This window comes from Nuphar pumila, chromosome 3 (assembly GCF_984573655.1).
Source record: "Nuphar pumila chromosome 3, dmNupPumi1.hap1.1, whole genome shotgun sequence".
NCBI classification, from domain to species: domain Eukaryota; kingdom Viridiplantae; phylum Streptophyta; class Magnoliopsida; order Nymphaeales; family Nymphaeaceae; genus Nuphar; species Nuphar pumila.
Window position 1 is genome coordinate 134,041,592 of NC_143251.1, and position 17,009 is coordinate 134,058,600.

The 17,009-nt window shown below is 38.6% G+C and overlaps 1 protein-coding gene across 1 annotated transcript; it reads right to left on the reverse strand.

Moving 5' to 3' along the window:
• Nucleotides 1–1,607: 1,607 nt before the first annotated feature.
• Nucleotides 1,608–4,515, reverse strand: LOC149843931 (protein G1-like7). The gene is made up of 2 exons (XM_090000993.1): nucleotides 3,949–4,515; nucleotides 1,608–1,719 (listed from the first exon to the last, which is right to left on the reverse strand). Exon 1 carries the CDS (start codon nucleotides 4,513–4,515, stop codon nucleotides 3,958–3,960), a length of 558 nt encoding a protein of 185 aa, XP_089857119.1. The 3' UTR covers nucleotides 1,608–1,719; nucleotides 3,949–3,957.
• Nucleotides 4,516–17,009: the final 12,494 nt, after the last annotated feature.

Here is a 17,009-nt window from a genome sequence, read left to right on the forward strand (position 1 = left end):
GAGGGAAATGGAACCATAGATCAAGCCAAGAACGATCATCGTTGATGTTTACCCGAAGTTTCTGTATATGAATTGGCCGTTAGAAAGAAAAAAAAAAGGCAATCACTAGTTAGATAAAAACTGCAACACACAACAAATTGAGCACCTTAGGAGAATATAAATTTGCTGAATCATCCCACACAATTTCAAATAAGATGAATGACGTGCATAGCGGTATCAGACTGAAGTCAGATAGATGATAGAGTGGTCAGTTCAATACCAACCAATCTACTCATGATATGGAAGCATTTTCCATGAAGAGTAACTGCGATTTTTTAAGGTATAAGTGGTGCCGAAACAAAATCGCCAAAGAATGAAGTTAATATTGCATATTTTCCCTCTCTATGAGGCTAGCTGACACAAAATTAGGCGCCTCATCTTGCTAGCTAGTAGAGGATGCCCCTTTGTAAATAGCATGAAAGGAAAAGAAGTGTTAATTGAACATCAAGGGAAACTTCCGGCAATAGATTCATAAACTTCTTTTCGTGGATACAAATCATTATCTGAAACTAACCAAGGAAGAATAGTCCTCAGGATGGAGCATTATATATATAGGGATATATGGAAATGGGAACCTACTAAATACGAAACCTACTAAATATAGATTTTCGGAGTTTTTTTCAAAAGTCTGACCCCATAGATGTGTTCAGAATGATTGATTTACTAGAAATCGTCACTTGGATAATGCATTTTGGATGGAAAAATGGTATTTAGATCCTCAAAAATTATAAAAATTGTACACCCTTGATTTTTGAAACCTTATAAAAACCTATCCATGCAATGGAATTAAATGATCCAAGAAGTGATTTTTATAAAAACAAGCATATAGAGCACATCTGTACTATCAGAATTTCGAAAAAGCACTAGAAATTCATGGAAGTCCAATAACATATTTCATTTAGTGGGTTTCCATTTTCTTTTATATATATATATATATATATATATATATATATATATATATATATAGAGAGAGAGAGAGAGAGTATGGACCGTATTGAGTATGAACTGGGTATGGACCGTATTGTTTATTGATGTTTTACTATTTTACAGCATGCTTTGTAAATCAAATGCTAAAAATGTGATTTCTATAGCTTATTTAGTGGAGAACATTCATTAAATAAGGAATTTATTATTTTAAGAGTTAAGACATGTTTTTAAAAGAAACTAAAAATTGATGGGTTCACCGAAACTTTACAGCGAAAAGTATCTAGTTTTCCATGGAAAGTTCTACCCACCTAACTATATCACTTTGCTGCCGGAAAATCTTGTCTGTTATATGACTCAAGGCACCTGAGTTTGATATTTGTAAGAAAGTATGGAGAAGGCCAACGATTTCATATCAATATTCTGCTTGTAAATCCCTTCTCGACCGATATAAGCTATCTACTTTAGCTTCTTTGTTCAACCAGCAAGTGGAACACTACTCGCAATTCTATTCTCTAATAATGGAAGATACAAATCAAAAATACATGCATTGCTAAAATATCATCTGTTTGGTCACTGGTAAGCTGTAAAATGTGGGGTCTGCCTTGACCAGTCTTACCACGCACAGTAGAGAGAGAGAGAGAGAGAGAGAGAGAGATCACCTGCGTAAATCTACTCAAGTGCTGAAAGTTTTCCGAAGCTATAGAACGTGTAGGTACATCCCATCATTTCCTTTCTTGGCTAGATTGAGCATCTCTGCGAGAAAGAATATCTTTAAGTCAATCAAAAGACATGCTCTTCAAAGATTAAAAAAAAAAGAGGGGGAAGGTCAATAAAATCATGCATACACAAAGAAAAAAAATGTAGTTTGTTAATCATCAAATCTTAAATATAGTAGTGCAAATCACAAGAAACATTCTATTGAGGAAGGAAAATAAGCTTATTTCATGGTGTATTGCATGGTTCTCAATATTATTAAAAATGCTCATTACATCAATTCGTGGGACCACCCTCTTAAAGTTTATCTTGCTAAAATAACGTAGATTAGGAAAATCATTCACACCTCACATCCACGCCAACCTGCGAAGTGAAAATGAAGTAATGATCATTTAACAATTATTGCAACGGGGTTCCTCGGTGGAATACAAACATGTACGAAATCCTACCAATATGAATCCATGATCAAGCAAAAAAATACAACACAGCAAGTAAAATGTAATAAAGGCTTTTCCTGTGATCCCATGTTCCAAAATCCATAAAGAGCTGTTGCCCATTTATGTTGCAGGCACAAGCTCATTGCATAGATTTCATGTGGGTAAACTCGTTTGATGACAAAATCCCACATTATTATTACTGTAGAGGTGCGTAATCATAGATTTTGTAGCTTTTGATGAGTTTATAATCACACAGAAAAAGTGAGACTAAAATGGGGGTTTAGATTAAATGCATGTTGGAAGAAAGAATATATTGGTGTTCACTCTAGGCAAATGCCCCGATTATTTTATGTATATATTCCCATCAACCCACATTTCAATAATACGGACCATCAGAAATGGACGGTGTGTGTGTGGGCAAGACCAGGCGGTACACTATATATTAAATTGCCATTAAAAAATCTTTGAACGATTTCCATTCCCCACCTCTTCCTCTTTCTCATTCGGAAGGACAACACTCACGCATCTCTCCACCTCTATATCAGATTATTTTTCGTTTTTTGATTGCACCCATCTCAAAATGAGCACTCCCACCATCGTCTCCTCCACACACCTATCCACCAACCTATCAATTTCCCCATTGATTTCCTATTCTTTTGAGACTGCACCAAAACGAGAAGGTTAGAGAGAGAGAGAAAGATAAGAAACCGCAAAAGGGGAGGAAAAAAATAAAAAAGGAAAGAGGCAATGGTGGTGGTGGGGTGCACAGTAAACAGTAAACCTTTCTGTGCTGCCTGTTATCTCCGTACTGAATGGTGCGTGCGCCAGCAAAAGAATCGAAGACCGACGTTTGAACGAGTTCCACACAGGCCAAAGGCTGCCAGGCAGCTCCCTCTCAGTCTCCTGACTGTTATTTCACGTGACCACGCACGTGTAGGCCTCTGTCAATTGCCCTACGCCCGGCCGTGGGGGGTGGGGGTGTGCAAATGAAGTCTTTGAGAGATTTTGCTCAGACTTTTTTTTTTCCTTTTGTGGGGGATTTTCCCTTTCATCGAGAAGGGGGTGGACGTTTTACTATAATGGGGGAGATCCTTTTCTAAACACTTCCAACTTTCCTACCTGACCATTCCCTCTGATCATCATCGATCCATCAATGTTTTTTTTGACAGACATCGATCCATCAATGTTGGTTGTATACTTGTATCACTCATCACCACCACTCTCATGACTCACCATGGATCTATCGATTCGACCTAAAAATGGAATTCGACACAAGATGATGTCGGCATCACGAGATTGTGACGAATGATGAAACAAGAAAATCTATGTTTTACGGAAGATCAAGTTATTACTGAACGGAAAGATATATCTTATCCAAAGGTCGAGTTATTACTGAACAAAAAGGGATATCTTATTGAAAGATCGAGTTCATACTGAACAAAAAGTGATATTTTATTGAAAGATCGAGTCATTACTGAACTAAAAGAGATAAAGGGTGAGATGCATTCAGAAAGCTATCATCCTTTCCTTTTTTCGTTGTTTTTTCACGAACAGAATCTCACTGGTTTAGTTCACTTATAAGTAAGCACTTTGATCCATCTTTACTTTTCCTTGATGTAAATAGCTTCCAGGCAGAACTACCACTCTTTTGATTTCAGTAAGTGAGAGAGACTAGAAGGAGAAAAAGTACTGTTGCAATTATGACTACATGGAATGGGGTGGGATTAAAGTGAAGAAGATGGCCTGTAGTTCAGGGTAAATCGATATGATTTGGTATGATTCTTTCATTTTGCTTTGCATAAAAACGAAGAAATGGAAGAAGAGGGAGAACCAATTCAATTCAGGAGTTGGAGGAAGGCCCGGCGCCGCTGCCTCCGGCGTCGGTGGTGGAGGAGGTGGAAGCGGAGGCGGAGGTGGAAGTGCCGGTGGGTGGTGGTCGCTTCCTCTTCTTCTTTTCGTAGGCGATGCCGCGGGCCTTGGCCTGGCCCTCTCGGACCTCGCGGAGGTAAATCCGGACGGCGCGGGCGCCGAAGGGGTTGGACTCGGGGCGGCCGCCGTTCTCCTCGTAGGCGGCGCGGAGCCGGCCGATGAGCGCGTCGAGGCTGCCCCAAGCCTGCCGGAGCGGGCAGGCGCAGGGATCCGGCGGGCTGGGGTGGCCGAAGAAGGCGCAGCCGCTCAGGTGGACCTTCGTCTTCCCGAACTGGTCCAGGTACTTGAGGAACTCGATCACGTGGGCGCCGCTGCACCGAGCCAGCGTCAGCGGCGGCTTGTGGTTCCTCAGGTACTGCAGGAACGTGTTCCAGTCCCTCCGCTTCTGCGACTCGTACCGGCTTGGAGGCGCCGCCTGCCCCGACGGCTCCCCCTCTCCGCCTTCCATCCCTCCGGCGGCGGAATCCATTGGGTGGTGTGACGGATTCCGGTGGGGTTTGAAGCAGCGGGGAAACTCTCGGCAGCTCGAGTGGTGCGGCGGTGGAGATCGATCGCCTCGTGTTTTACTGGTTCGATAGGGGTGTCGAGGTTTTTGCTGTAGAGAGAGAGAGAGAGAGAGAGAGAGAGAGAGAGAGAGATGGAACGTAAAAATGATTAAAGGAGGGCAGTGGATGGTGAAAACTTGTTTGAGCGTTGGTGTTGTGAACTCAACGATAGGATGGAATTCAATACAAGGTCTTCACGTGGTGGCGCCCCTTCAGCCGACCCCCCAATCTCCATTTTGTAGCTCTCTCTCTCTCTCTCTAAATTTTTATATTTTCTGATAAGAGAGAATTTGTGTATTTTGTGATAAAAGTTTTAAATGGCTAAAAGAAGGCAACCAAATATTGTTAGGAAATTTGAATTTTTTATATTTAGTGATTTTTTATCAGCAAAATATCAACGATAAACGTAAAAGAATAAACAAAGTAGAAATTTGGAAAGATAAAAAGATTGTTTTTTGCATGAGATAAAGGCGAGAAAATGATGATATTTTAAAAAACAAAGATACCTTGATAGTTTTGGGGTATCAAGATATTTGAACCTCTATGTCAAAATATTGTAGAATGTTTTTGAAAAATCTTGCGATATTTGTACATTGATTGAAACTCAATGGCTGCACCCAATTTGGTAATTGATTTGTCCTTGTTTCCCATATATTGCATTGTACTATACTTAGAAACTCTCTCACTAAAGCAGCACCAAAGTTAGGACTTTCACTTCTCATGGTGTTTTTTTTGGGGGGGATTTATAACCCAAAAAACTGCACCCTGCACCTTCATGGTGTGTCTTTCAAGCTCTGTCAAAAGACACGGATACGACCGGACACTCAGACATGCAATTTCAAAAATCTTTTGAAAAAATAAGATATGAAGACCTGATTTTTTATTTTTAATTAATTAAAAGACACTTTATTGAAACATTTTTACAACTAATTAAAAATAGTAAAACAATGACGGTACTTGTCAGGTCATGTCATAGTGTGTGGTCGTCTATGTCACAGGAAACACACCATTTGGGTGGTGTCTCTGGTGACATGAATTGGATATGTTCAGACACGTGGACACACTGAAGCTGACCTATACGGATAATATTTTAATAATTTATTTCAAAAAATATAATTTTCATATTAAATAATAAAAAAATAAACTTTATTGATTAAAAATTAAAAAAGTTTCGTGTTCTCATGTCTTATTTTTTTTAAAAAAAATCCAACGTTGAACATGCGTGAATCCTCGTGTCCACGAGTCTGTGACGTAGGACATTATCAATATTTGAGAGAAAAAAATGTTTCAATGTTTGAATAATTCACCAGATGATGGGACGTTTTCTACACTCAGTGAGGTCCACTCACCCAATATCTAGGCGCCACGTGTCTGTTCGGACAAAGGGAACAGATGAGACAAGGTTGCGGTAAATTCGGGTTTGGCACATGCCCAGCTCTCGTACCATAAGCAACACTCAAAGATCGTGACATGCTCGATCTCGTTAACTTATCAGGCCCGGGTTCGACCCGATTCTGAGGTGACATGGTTCTGATCCAAATTAAACCATGTGGGGGCCCCGTATAAGCATCAGGTCGGATAATCAGGATCCAAATTATGTTTGTATCTGGCCTACTTCTGAACTGGTTCGGGACCATCTTAAGGTGTCATCCAAATCCAGCATCCGTGCGTAGCTTTCTAAGAAGAAAAAGGCTGGATATGGATCTTAAAATAATGTCTGAATGATATTCACAAATGGACTTCCATGAGACAAACATTTTCGGACTCAAATCGAATTGGGATTGGTATTTTTTGTTAGATCTAAATTCAGATCCAGGTCAAATCCAATCTGTTTGCAGTTTTGCATATAAGTCAATATTTGTTTTAGTTTTTTTTTTGTTAAATCAGATCCACTACTCTAATTTGTATTCTGATACAAGAATCCTACATTGAATCTAGTTCAGATCCAGATTCAGATTTGAACTTGTTTCCCAATGTTTGGATTTGGATTCATATCTGCCATTATATGCTTTGTACACCTGCTTGCACCCATGCTAATAACTTTTTCTTTCCATCATCATAGTCGGGTCCTCGTTTTGATTTGGATCAGACCAACATTAAGCACTCAAGACCCAAACTGCATTCTAAGGCCCCCTTGAGCTTGAATTATTGAGAGAGTCACTAGTTTGTGCTTGTTTTAATAACCCGTGCAGCTATTTCTGATTTTTATATCCAAACGAGAGAAAAATGTAGAACCAAGCCTCATGCCCACGAGTAGGGGTGTCAACGGGTCTGGTTTGGTTTGGACCCAGGTAGAACCAGACTTGGGACTGACTTTTGGGTATGGTATCAGATCCGGACCCGAGTCTAATCGGGTCCACTAGAAGAGAAAACCATACCCAGACCCAATAAGAACTACATGAATCAGACCAGACCTGGACCATACTCGGTAAAATATTTTTTTTTATCATTTTTACATTGAAAATTTGTGGGTCTTAATTGGAACTTGGATCAGGCCCGGTCTGGTATAAAATTTCGCAAACTATACCCGGATCCATGCATTAATCAGACCTTTGGGTCCAGACCCGGGTATTAATTGGGTCTTATTATTTATCACCAGGACCCTATAGGGTTTGGTCCAGGTTGGGTCCGGGTGAAACAGACCCATTGACATCCCTACCCATGAGGGCTCCACCTTTCTGGTTTCCAAAAACATTCTACAAACGCTGTAGGGTCAGGTTTGGTGATTAGGAAGGAGGTCCTACTAGAAACCAAGTTGGATCCAAAGGTATGGTTTGTGAAATTTCATACCAGACTCGGGTCTGATCTGAGTTCCAATTAAGACCGGTAATTTTTCAATATTAAAAAGATAAAAAAAATATTATTTAACCGAGTATGGATTGGGTTTGATTCATGTAATTCTTATAGGACCCGAGCATGGTTTCTCTTATGGCGGACCCTATCAGATCATAGTCGGACCCTGTACCCACACCTCAAACTCACGTCTCATGTAATGTTCGATTGAAAAGGAAGAGAGAGAGAGAGAGAGAGAGAGGATATTTACTCCCGGTAAGTCAAGGGATTCTTTATTGTGAGGCGACCCACCAAATCCCCATTATTGATTGCGTTCTTCATTCGCTTTCTTTCATGTGGGGGAGTCACTATAAAGCGACCCTCCACTTGTTGCTTCCTTGCTTCCTGGGTTAACTGGGGGTGTCGATGGGTCGAGTTTGACTGGGCTCGTATCAAACCTTATAGGGTCAGGGTTCGGTGATAAACAAAAAAGCCCGATTAAAAACCGTGTCAGACTTAAAGGGTCTCACTTAATATATAGAGCTAGGTATGGTTTGTAAAATTTCATACCAGACCCGAGCCCCATCTGCGTTCTGATTAAGATCCACAAATTTTCAATGCAAAAAAGATAAAACATACCATTTTATCAGGTATGACTTGGGTTTGGTTAAGATTTCTGTTATGATAGGTCCGATTAGACCTGAGCCCGGACCCGGTATATGCATTTCAAATCAGATCTGAGTTTTTTCCTAATTAAACCCAAACCCAAACCCGACCTGCTGACACCCCCTACTGTTGACTGTTGCTGGGGAAAAGTTACCTCACCCTCAATATTATGCAATAACCTTTTTGTTTTTTTTTGTTTCTTTTTTTTCATTTAAGCAAGAGCAGATCAGGTAAAACAGTGTTGTACAATATCAACATAAAAACATTAATGCAAGACGTGTCTTCTTCAGCATGAATAATAGTTGCAGGCCCCACAATACTGAACGCATTTCTGTCAGGTCCTCTGCCCAGTAGAACATCTTACAAACCATCTCATTTCATTTTTGAACATCCCAAACATTTCTATTATGATAGTATAACCTAACCATTCACCTATCTCGTTCTACTTCAGTAAACACATTTTTGTAATCAAATCAAACAAAATAATAGCATCAACGCACAACAACAAACAATGATACTAGCAATAATGATGATCATAGTAGTAATAATAGTAAAGGGTGGCATCTTTTAGTGGCATACACCCTTTATGTTTGTTTAATCTTGTGGGTCAAAATGATCCGTCCATTAAGTGGCGTGCTTAGCTGGTTGGATCGTACGGTGCACGTAATATATTACAAAATTTGTGGTGAATGTTTGCCCCTCAACCTCACCCAATGGCAACAAGGTGCCCCCCTCCCCTTTTTTCTTGCTTTCTTTTTTACTTTTTGTTAGGGAGACGTAAACTGAATTTTATTAAAACAAGATAAATAGAAAGTTTAGGGCAATGAGGACCCTCAACTGTACAAGAAGATCAGGACAGGTACCAAATATGGGTTGCATCAAACTCAAATTTATTGCACGTCATTCGGTACGAAGACATGAATATTTGCGAAGCAAAGACCTATAAAAATCAAAGACCGATGAAAATAAGTGTTCAGAACTAAGATCATTCCTCTCGTTAACGTACGATGACAATATTTATTATGGAATTAAAGAATGTACCTATGAGCTTTAATCCAACTTTAAGAAAAAGTACACCCTCCTTTTCTAATAGTATTTTACAATTATAATTTTGAGAATGAAATTCTTTTAAAAGGAGTAGGATGATTAACCAGTAAAATTTTAAAATAAATAAAATGGGATCTAAAACTTGTAGCATAAATAATTATCACTTTTTGACAAGTTAATTAGCTATTGTTTATAGATTAAATTGTCAATTATTTATCGATAAAATTTTAAGATTTAATTAAGTTATTTGACATTTAAATTAAGATTTTTTAAGGTTTTAAAACATATTTAGGTTTGGATCTCGATGAGGGATCCAAGAGGATTAACCCCCCCTGAAATCAAGTTCGAAATGTCTAATTGAAATACACAGATCCACTGGATCTTAAAACTATTTCAGCTTGGACCTTGGGGGAGATCCAAATTGATCAACACATATAATTAGGATGGGGTCCAGTGGGTGGACCCAATAAAAGTTAGAACGATTGAGTTTAGACTTGGGAGAAGACCTGAACTCAAACAAATCAATATTAGTTTTTGAGACTTCGGATCCATACTATATGGATCTTTGACTGATTTGGGTTGAATGAGCCAGCTCAAATAGGTTTGGGTAGAATTTCGATACATATTTGGGTTTATACCAGATATAGATAGGAATCCATTTGAGACTCACTAGATAAAGTAGAAGTTGGGTCCATTTGAGACACACACATATATATAGATGAATTAGATTTAGATCTAAGTATCCAAATGATTTGGATTTAGATTTGGATCCAAATGTATTGGATTTGGAACCCAAAGACCCAAAAAGGGGTCTTTCGCTTAACCTAACTCATAAGGGGTTAAGGTTGGATCCAACCCAAACCACCCTCTCTCCCCTAAAATCCATCAGTTGGATCCAACCCAAACCCCACTTCCCTATTAATGTATCCCCCTACCTTCGTTCCCCTACTTCACTTTTTTTTTAAAAAAAGAAATCTATATAAACCTCTCTCTCTCTCTCATTTTCAAGTGGAGGTGAGGGTTGACCCTCACTGCCACTCATCCACCCTCTCGGTTTTCTCTGTCGCGCGTAGACCAGCACCATCAAGCCCGTCTTTGTCTCTCATGTCATCAGATATTTTATAAATAAAATATGATATTTACGTTCACATATGTTATATTCGCATGCATTGGATATTTTATGAATGTTAAGACTTTATGAAATATTAACTATGCATGTTTCAAATTTTAACTTGTTCAAAAATGAGTTTTGATGCATATACGATTTAGAAATTTTTTGACTACGCAAATATAGGACTTCGATTATATGGACTTCGGTCACACGTATATAAAGTTCTTTGATATGCATCTGAGAAAAATCTGGATTATCCCAAATTAAGATTCATGTGTTATTTACATTGTATATTAGATTTGACTGTAATAATTTTTCAAAATACCCCTATTGGTTTTCAAATGCGATAGGGTTGATATTTTTAAAACTTAATTAATTGTATTATTATTGTTCTATAATACATGTAGGTCATGTTTGTATACCTCAAAGTACAACAATGCATTGTCATATGTAAAAACACATACACACCTAATTCTGAGATTGCCTTCACAGGCAAAATGCTCGATGTGTTTAAAAGACCAAAACATATTGAATGAGTTATGATAATATACAAATATTGTAACCTATCAAGAATGGGTAGATGATGCCTATTGATACGAGTTATATAAAAATTTGCTAAATTTCTTTAATAAAAAAACACTCAATAATTCATTCATATCTTTATACTTACCTTAGAGTGGGTAAGTGGTACAAACTCCTATAAACACTATTATTAATTATCATGCTCCTCGAGTGATAATGACTCGACATTCTCAATCATAGGAGTTAGGGGGCCAGATATACCGCAAATTTGTCTTAAGTTGGTAGTTTTTCACTTCTCTAGAAGGAATATGATGTTTTTTTACTATTATGTATGTCTTTGAAGAATTCTCTCTCGGTTATTGCATTGTCCTTGTTGAATATCGTTGAATTAGTCATGCGGGTTATTAAAATGCATGAAATAATAAACCCTCGTATGGTATCATTCTAATCCGTTAGTTTTTGTCCTGTGAGTATCCATAGAGCGAGTAAGTATTGAAACAAAGAGGATACATAGAACCCTGTGGTTACTGGTTCAATGTTGAAAATGAACACTTCGCTGCTGCGCCAGTTGATATGAAGACCCAAAATGAAGCCGAACATTTTGAGGATGCATAGAACCCTCGTCATCTGCTGAATAGAGGCTTCACTGAAAAGGAAGAAGTAGTCAGTGAACTGAAGAAGAGTGAAATCAAAGCTGAAGAATAACGTCGAGTTAATGAACCCAAACCCTAGCTACAACATGCCATAGCAAAGACGCCAGCCCCTCCGTGACCACATCAAAGAGGAGGGGGGGAGAGCGGGCAGCCTTGCTGTAGGCCCCTACGCTGATCAAATACCGGGCCATTTATACTAACTGATGCAGACGCAATCTCCACCAATTCCTTTCTTGAGCTTTGATGGCATGATTCCTGCCTCAGTAAACTTATATGAAGTCTAGATCTTAGGAGGCCACCTTCATGGCCAGTGGGTCGGATCCAGATCACATGGTGAATGGTCCCATTGGGTCACCTGATGTTGATGGTAGCCGGCTCTTCAAAATCTAGTGGTTTGGTTTTTAGCCTGATATGGGCCCATTGACCCACATGATCCATGATAATGACGGTTATCATACAAAAATACGACGGCCCATATCAGTTCTTATGAAAAAAGGATGGGCTCGACCTCATGAAATGTTGGCTCTTTCTAGTTTTAATTTGACGCTATTGCTCCGTGTCCCTACCACACCGATTCTTTCCATCATTCATTGCATTAAGCTAGGAAATCAAATTTCAAATAAATAAATTATATTTACCAACGGGGGCTACGGATGTCTGGCAGTAGTTAGTAAATCGTCACCTTGTGTTGGGACGTTGCATGTTCGAATCCCATTGGTATGGTTGTGTTACTCGTATAGGGGTCAGCCTAACCTCACCTTGTGTAGTTTAAATTTCTTTTACTATTGTTCTATTTTTTTTTTTTCATTTGAGGAACCCTCTTTGAAAACCAAGTCACTTAATGGGCTTACTGACATCCAAGCTCTTATGAAGCCCACCAATTAAAGGCATCTGCACGCTAGTGGGAGACTGAGAGTCAAACCTGGGACCAAGGGTTCAACACCTTCTCCCCTCTGGCTGGGCACCACTCAAGGTATAAATAGCAATCATTTTGAATTTTAAATAAGCAACAGTAGCTTCCACTGTAGTTTGTAGCAATTCTGTAATGTAAAAAATGTGCACATATAAAACAACTACACGTTGAAAGCATGTATATGGAGATACATAGTTGTTGCAACCAGTTGGACCTAAAAGTAAGGATCTCACGCCAACGGAGGGGGGGGGCATCGCTTGTTGGGTAGGAGAAGCTAGTGCGCGCCACCTTGTGTTGGGGATGTTGCAGGTTCAAAACCCAATGGTATAGTTATATAATTGGTAAGGGTCTGCCTAACCGAGGTTTGCTTTAAAAAAAAACAAAGGATCTCATGGTGCAAGTCATTTGGACTCAATCTAATAGCAAAGGTGAATTCATCATGGTCATTTAATAGGAATAGAATCTTGGATTCTGTTTTTTTTAATGAATTTTGTCAAAAAAATTGATGCATTTACAACTGTCAAATTTTGTATCAACAGAAAAACCTATACACATGTCAGATTTTGGCGATCCAAAAGCTGTTTGCTATTAATCGTAGCATGTACATTACAAGAAATTTGACCTTTACTGGCGCTAAATTAGAATCAGTAAACTGCTCAACGCCAATAATGGTGCTAACATAATGCTAGTACTTTCGTCAGCGAAAGTGTTACTGGTAATACATTTACTAGTTCTAATGCATAATGCTAGTAAAGGCATTTTTATTGGTGTTAAAATAGCACAAGAAAAAACAAGTCTATTCTCATGCTAAAACAGTGCAAAAAAAAAAAAAACTTTTTCTGACACTAAAATAGCGTTATAAAAAATGTTTTTACAAGTCTTTATATATTTGATCTTTATAATGTTTTTACTAAAGAGCAGATTTTACATTCAAACGTTTTGATATTTATGCATGTCTTTTAATAACCTTAAAAAATAATGGTTGAGCTGTATCGGTATCGGCGCCAACGATTAAGCTGTATCGATCAATATGGATCATTCCGTACAGGCCAAAAATTAATTTAAAAAATATTATGTGTCAATCATAATGTGACATGTGTTAAAACCATTAAAATAATATAACAAAACAACAACAACAACTACGCCTTCATCCCAAAACAATTGGGGTCAGCGATATGAACCAAAAAAGAAATTCATTTTGGGTCTTCCACATGAATTCTTTTCCTCCAATCATTTCTATCCAACGCCATGTCCTCGGTGAGGTTCAAAGCATTCATATCCTTTCCTATCATCTCCATCCAAGTCTTCCTAGGCCTACCCCGACCTCTTTTAACTAATATATTTTCCCATTTCTCCAACCTTCTAACTGGAGCATCATTAGGCCTTCGCCGAATATGTCCAAACCACCGTAAACGATTCTCTCGCATCTTATTTTCAATGGGTGCAACACCTACCTTCTTACGTATCTCTTCGTTCCGAATCTTATCTTTTATTGTATTTCCACACATCCATCTAAGCATCCGCATCTCAGCTACACTCATTTTTTGAATATGATGTCTCTTGGCAGCCCAACATTCCGTACCATATAGTAAAGCGGGTCTAATAGTCGTCTTATAAAACTTTCCCTTCAACCGCAATGGCATTCTACGATCGCACAGCACTCCAGTAGCACTTTTCCATTTCATCCACCCAACCTTTATCCTATGATTTACATCTCCATCAATTTCTCCATACTTTTGAATGATGGATCCCAAATATTTGAAATAATCATTCACCGGTATATCTTGCTCACCAAGCTTCACTACACTCCCATCACTACTTCGTTGCTTACTAAACCGACATTCCATATATTCAGTCTTACTCTTACTCAACTTAAAACCTCTAGCTTCCAATGTCTGTCTCCATAATTCTAACTTAGCATTAACCCCAGCTCTAGACTCATCAATCAAAACAATATCATCAGCAAACAACATACACCACGGTACATTTTCTTGAATTGATCTCGTAAGCTCATCCATCACTATCGCAAATAGGAAAGGGCTTAAAGCAGATCCTTGATGTAACCCAACCGTTATCGGGAAATTGGTTGTCACCCCTCTACAAGTGCGGACATTGGTTACTACTCCTTCATACATATCTTTAATTATACTAATGTACTTGAGAGAAACACCTTTCTTCATCATTGTCCACCAGAGAACGTCCCTAGGTACTCTATCGTATGCCTTCTCTAAATCAATAAAAACCATATGCAAATCTTTGTTCCTCTCTCTATATCTTTCAATAAGTTGTCTAAGAAGATGTATAGCTTCCATAGTTGATCTTCCAGGCATAAAACCAAATTGATTCTCCGATATCATGACAACCTTCCTCAACCTAGACTCAATCACCCTCTCCCAAAGTTTCATAGTATGACTCATGAGTTTTATACCACGATAGTTTGTGCAATCTTGTATATCACCCTTATTCTTATATAAAGGCACCAAAGTACTCTTCCTTCACTCATTAGGCATCTTATTTGTTCGCCAAATCAAGTTAAAAAGATTTGTCAACCATTCTAAACCTTTCTCTCCCAAGCATTTCCAAGCCTCGATAGGTATACCATCTGGGCCAACTGCCCTTCTTGATTTCATTTTCTTCAAAGCCTCTGCAATTTCTTTCTTTTGAATCTTGCGCATGAAGTCACGATTTATCTCATGAAAAGGAATGGAGAAGTCTCCAAGATCTTGAGCATGACTATCATTAAATAGCTTATCAAAATAATCTTTCCATCTCTCCTTAATCTCCTCATCTTTGACTAAAACCCTTTGCGTTTCATCTTTGATACATCTAACCATACCCAAATCCTTCGATTTCCTATCTCTCATCTTTGCAAGCCTATAAATATCCTTCTCTCCTTCTTTGGTATCCAACTTGTCATAAACCTCCTTATATACCTTAGCCCTCGCGTTTCGAACAACTTTTTTAGCTTCCTTCTTTGCTATTATATACTTCTCCAAATTCTCATTATCACGACTCTTACTTAGATTTCTATAACACTCTCTTTTAACCTTAATGGCTAATTTGACATCCTCGTTCCACCATGATGTATCCTTACCTAGTGGTGCACCGCCTTTAGACTCACCCAATACCTCCTTAGCTACTTTTCTCATACCACCCGCTATCTTATTCCACATTGATTCTGAATCCTCCTCGAGACACCAATCAACTTCCTTAACTACCTGCTCTAAAAACATTCCTTGTTTAGCTCCTTTCAGTGCCCACCACTTAATTCTAGGATCTATCCTATGTCTATCCCTTTTGCGGCATTGTCTAATTCTAAGATCTAAAATTAAGACTCTATGTTGTGTAGCTACACTTTCTCCTGGTATAACCTTAAAACCATTAAAATAATATTTAAAAAATAATATTTTTTAATATTTTTATATTTATTAAAAAATAGCCAATTAGGAGTGAATCGTATCTTTTTTCTGCTGATAACGACAACATTGGTTACACCACAAAAAATTGAGCTTTTTGTGTTGAAAGGATTCAACCCAAATAATCTTTTATGTTAACAAAGAAAAAATAAGAAGAAGATAGCAGTCAGGCTGAAAGGTCCCATTAATTAAAGTGGACAAAATCTGCAACAATCATCGTTGGTTCTAGATTTTGGACCTTTCTTTGATCCTTTTATATACTTTATTTTTCTTATACTAAAAGTGTATCTAACATAAATGCTTTGTAATTGTCAAGAAGTGAAGTGACAGATGAACTATTCAGCTTCCCTGAGTTTTCTTTTGAATGAAACTTTGGGTGGTCCATGACATTAGCTAAAGGGATTGTGGGTATCCAAAAGAGCTTTGTTAATGTTATCATCCAACATTCATTGCCATTTTTTGTTCCCCCCTCTTTTTTTTTTTTCATGAAGGGTCTCTTACAGCCGATGGTGACCTAACAATTGAAATCAGACAAAGGCAAGTAAGAAGAGAATGAATGAGCTTATGACATCAGTTTTAGATGTTCCATGTGTTCGGCATCGTCGGTCATGTGTTTGACTTCAGTTGCCTGGCCCGCTAATAGACCGCGCTGACTGGGCCAGGCAGAGTGTATTCTGGCCAATCAATTGATGGGCCAGGCCTTGGCATGTTTCAGGCAGCCCTGTTGCTGCATGCCTTGCCTACAGCTCACCTGTTAAGCTCACGGGCCTAATTGGGCTAGGTTGGCCCATGAATTAATAAACATCACACACACACATAAAATACAGTAGAGCTAAGCTGTTTAATGCCATACCAGTTGAACCGTGCATAAGCACACTGACTGTCCATTCTTCGCGAGTGATGGATGATCAACATGAAAAGAATGTGCAAAAACATGTTTTTGAGAATTAGTGGCGCTTCAAAAGATTTGCTAAAGCCCTTAAAGGATGTGCCTGGTATTACCTTAAAAGGGCTTTTGAGCATTTTTAGCACAGTTTTCCGCAAGAAATTATGCTGTGGTTAAGCAGCTATGGATTCACTCTACTATATACAGTAGAGCTTAGGTGCTTGAACATTAGGCACTACGTGCTTTATGGGGTTTTTTGTTCTTCCAATACTCTTTCGCAGTTCCGACCCCATAAATATGTTGGGCACAGTGGCGTAGCTAGGATTCATGTGGGGGGGGGGGGGGGGGGAACAGGGGTGCAGCAAAAAAAAAAATGGTGTGATAGTTGGGGGTTTGGGGGCAGCGCCCCCGATTTTTTTTTTTGAAACAAAA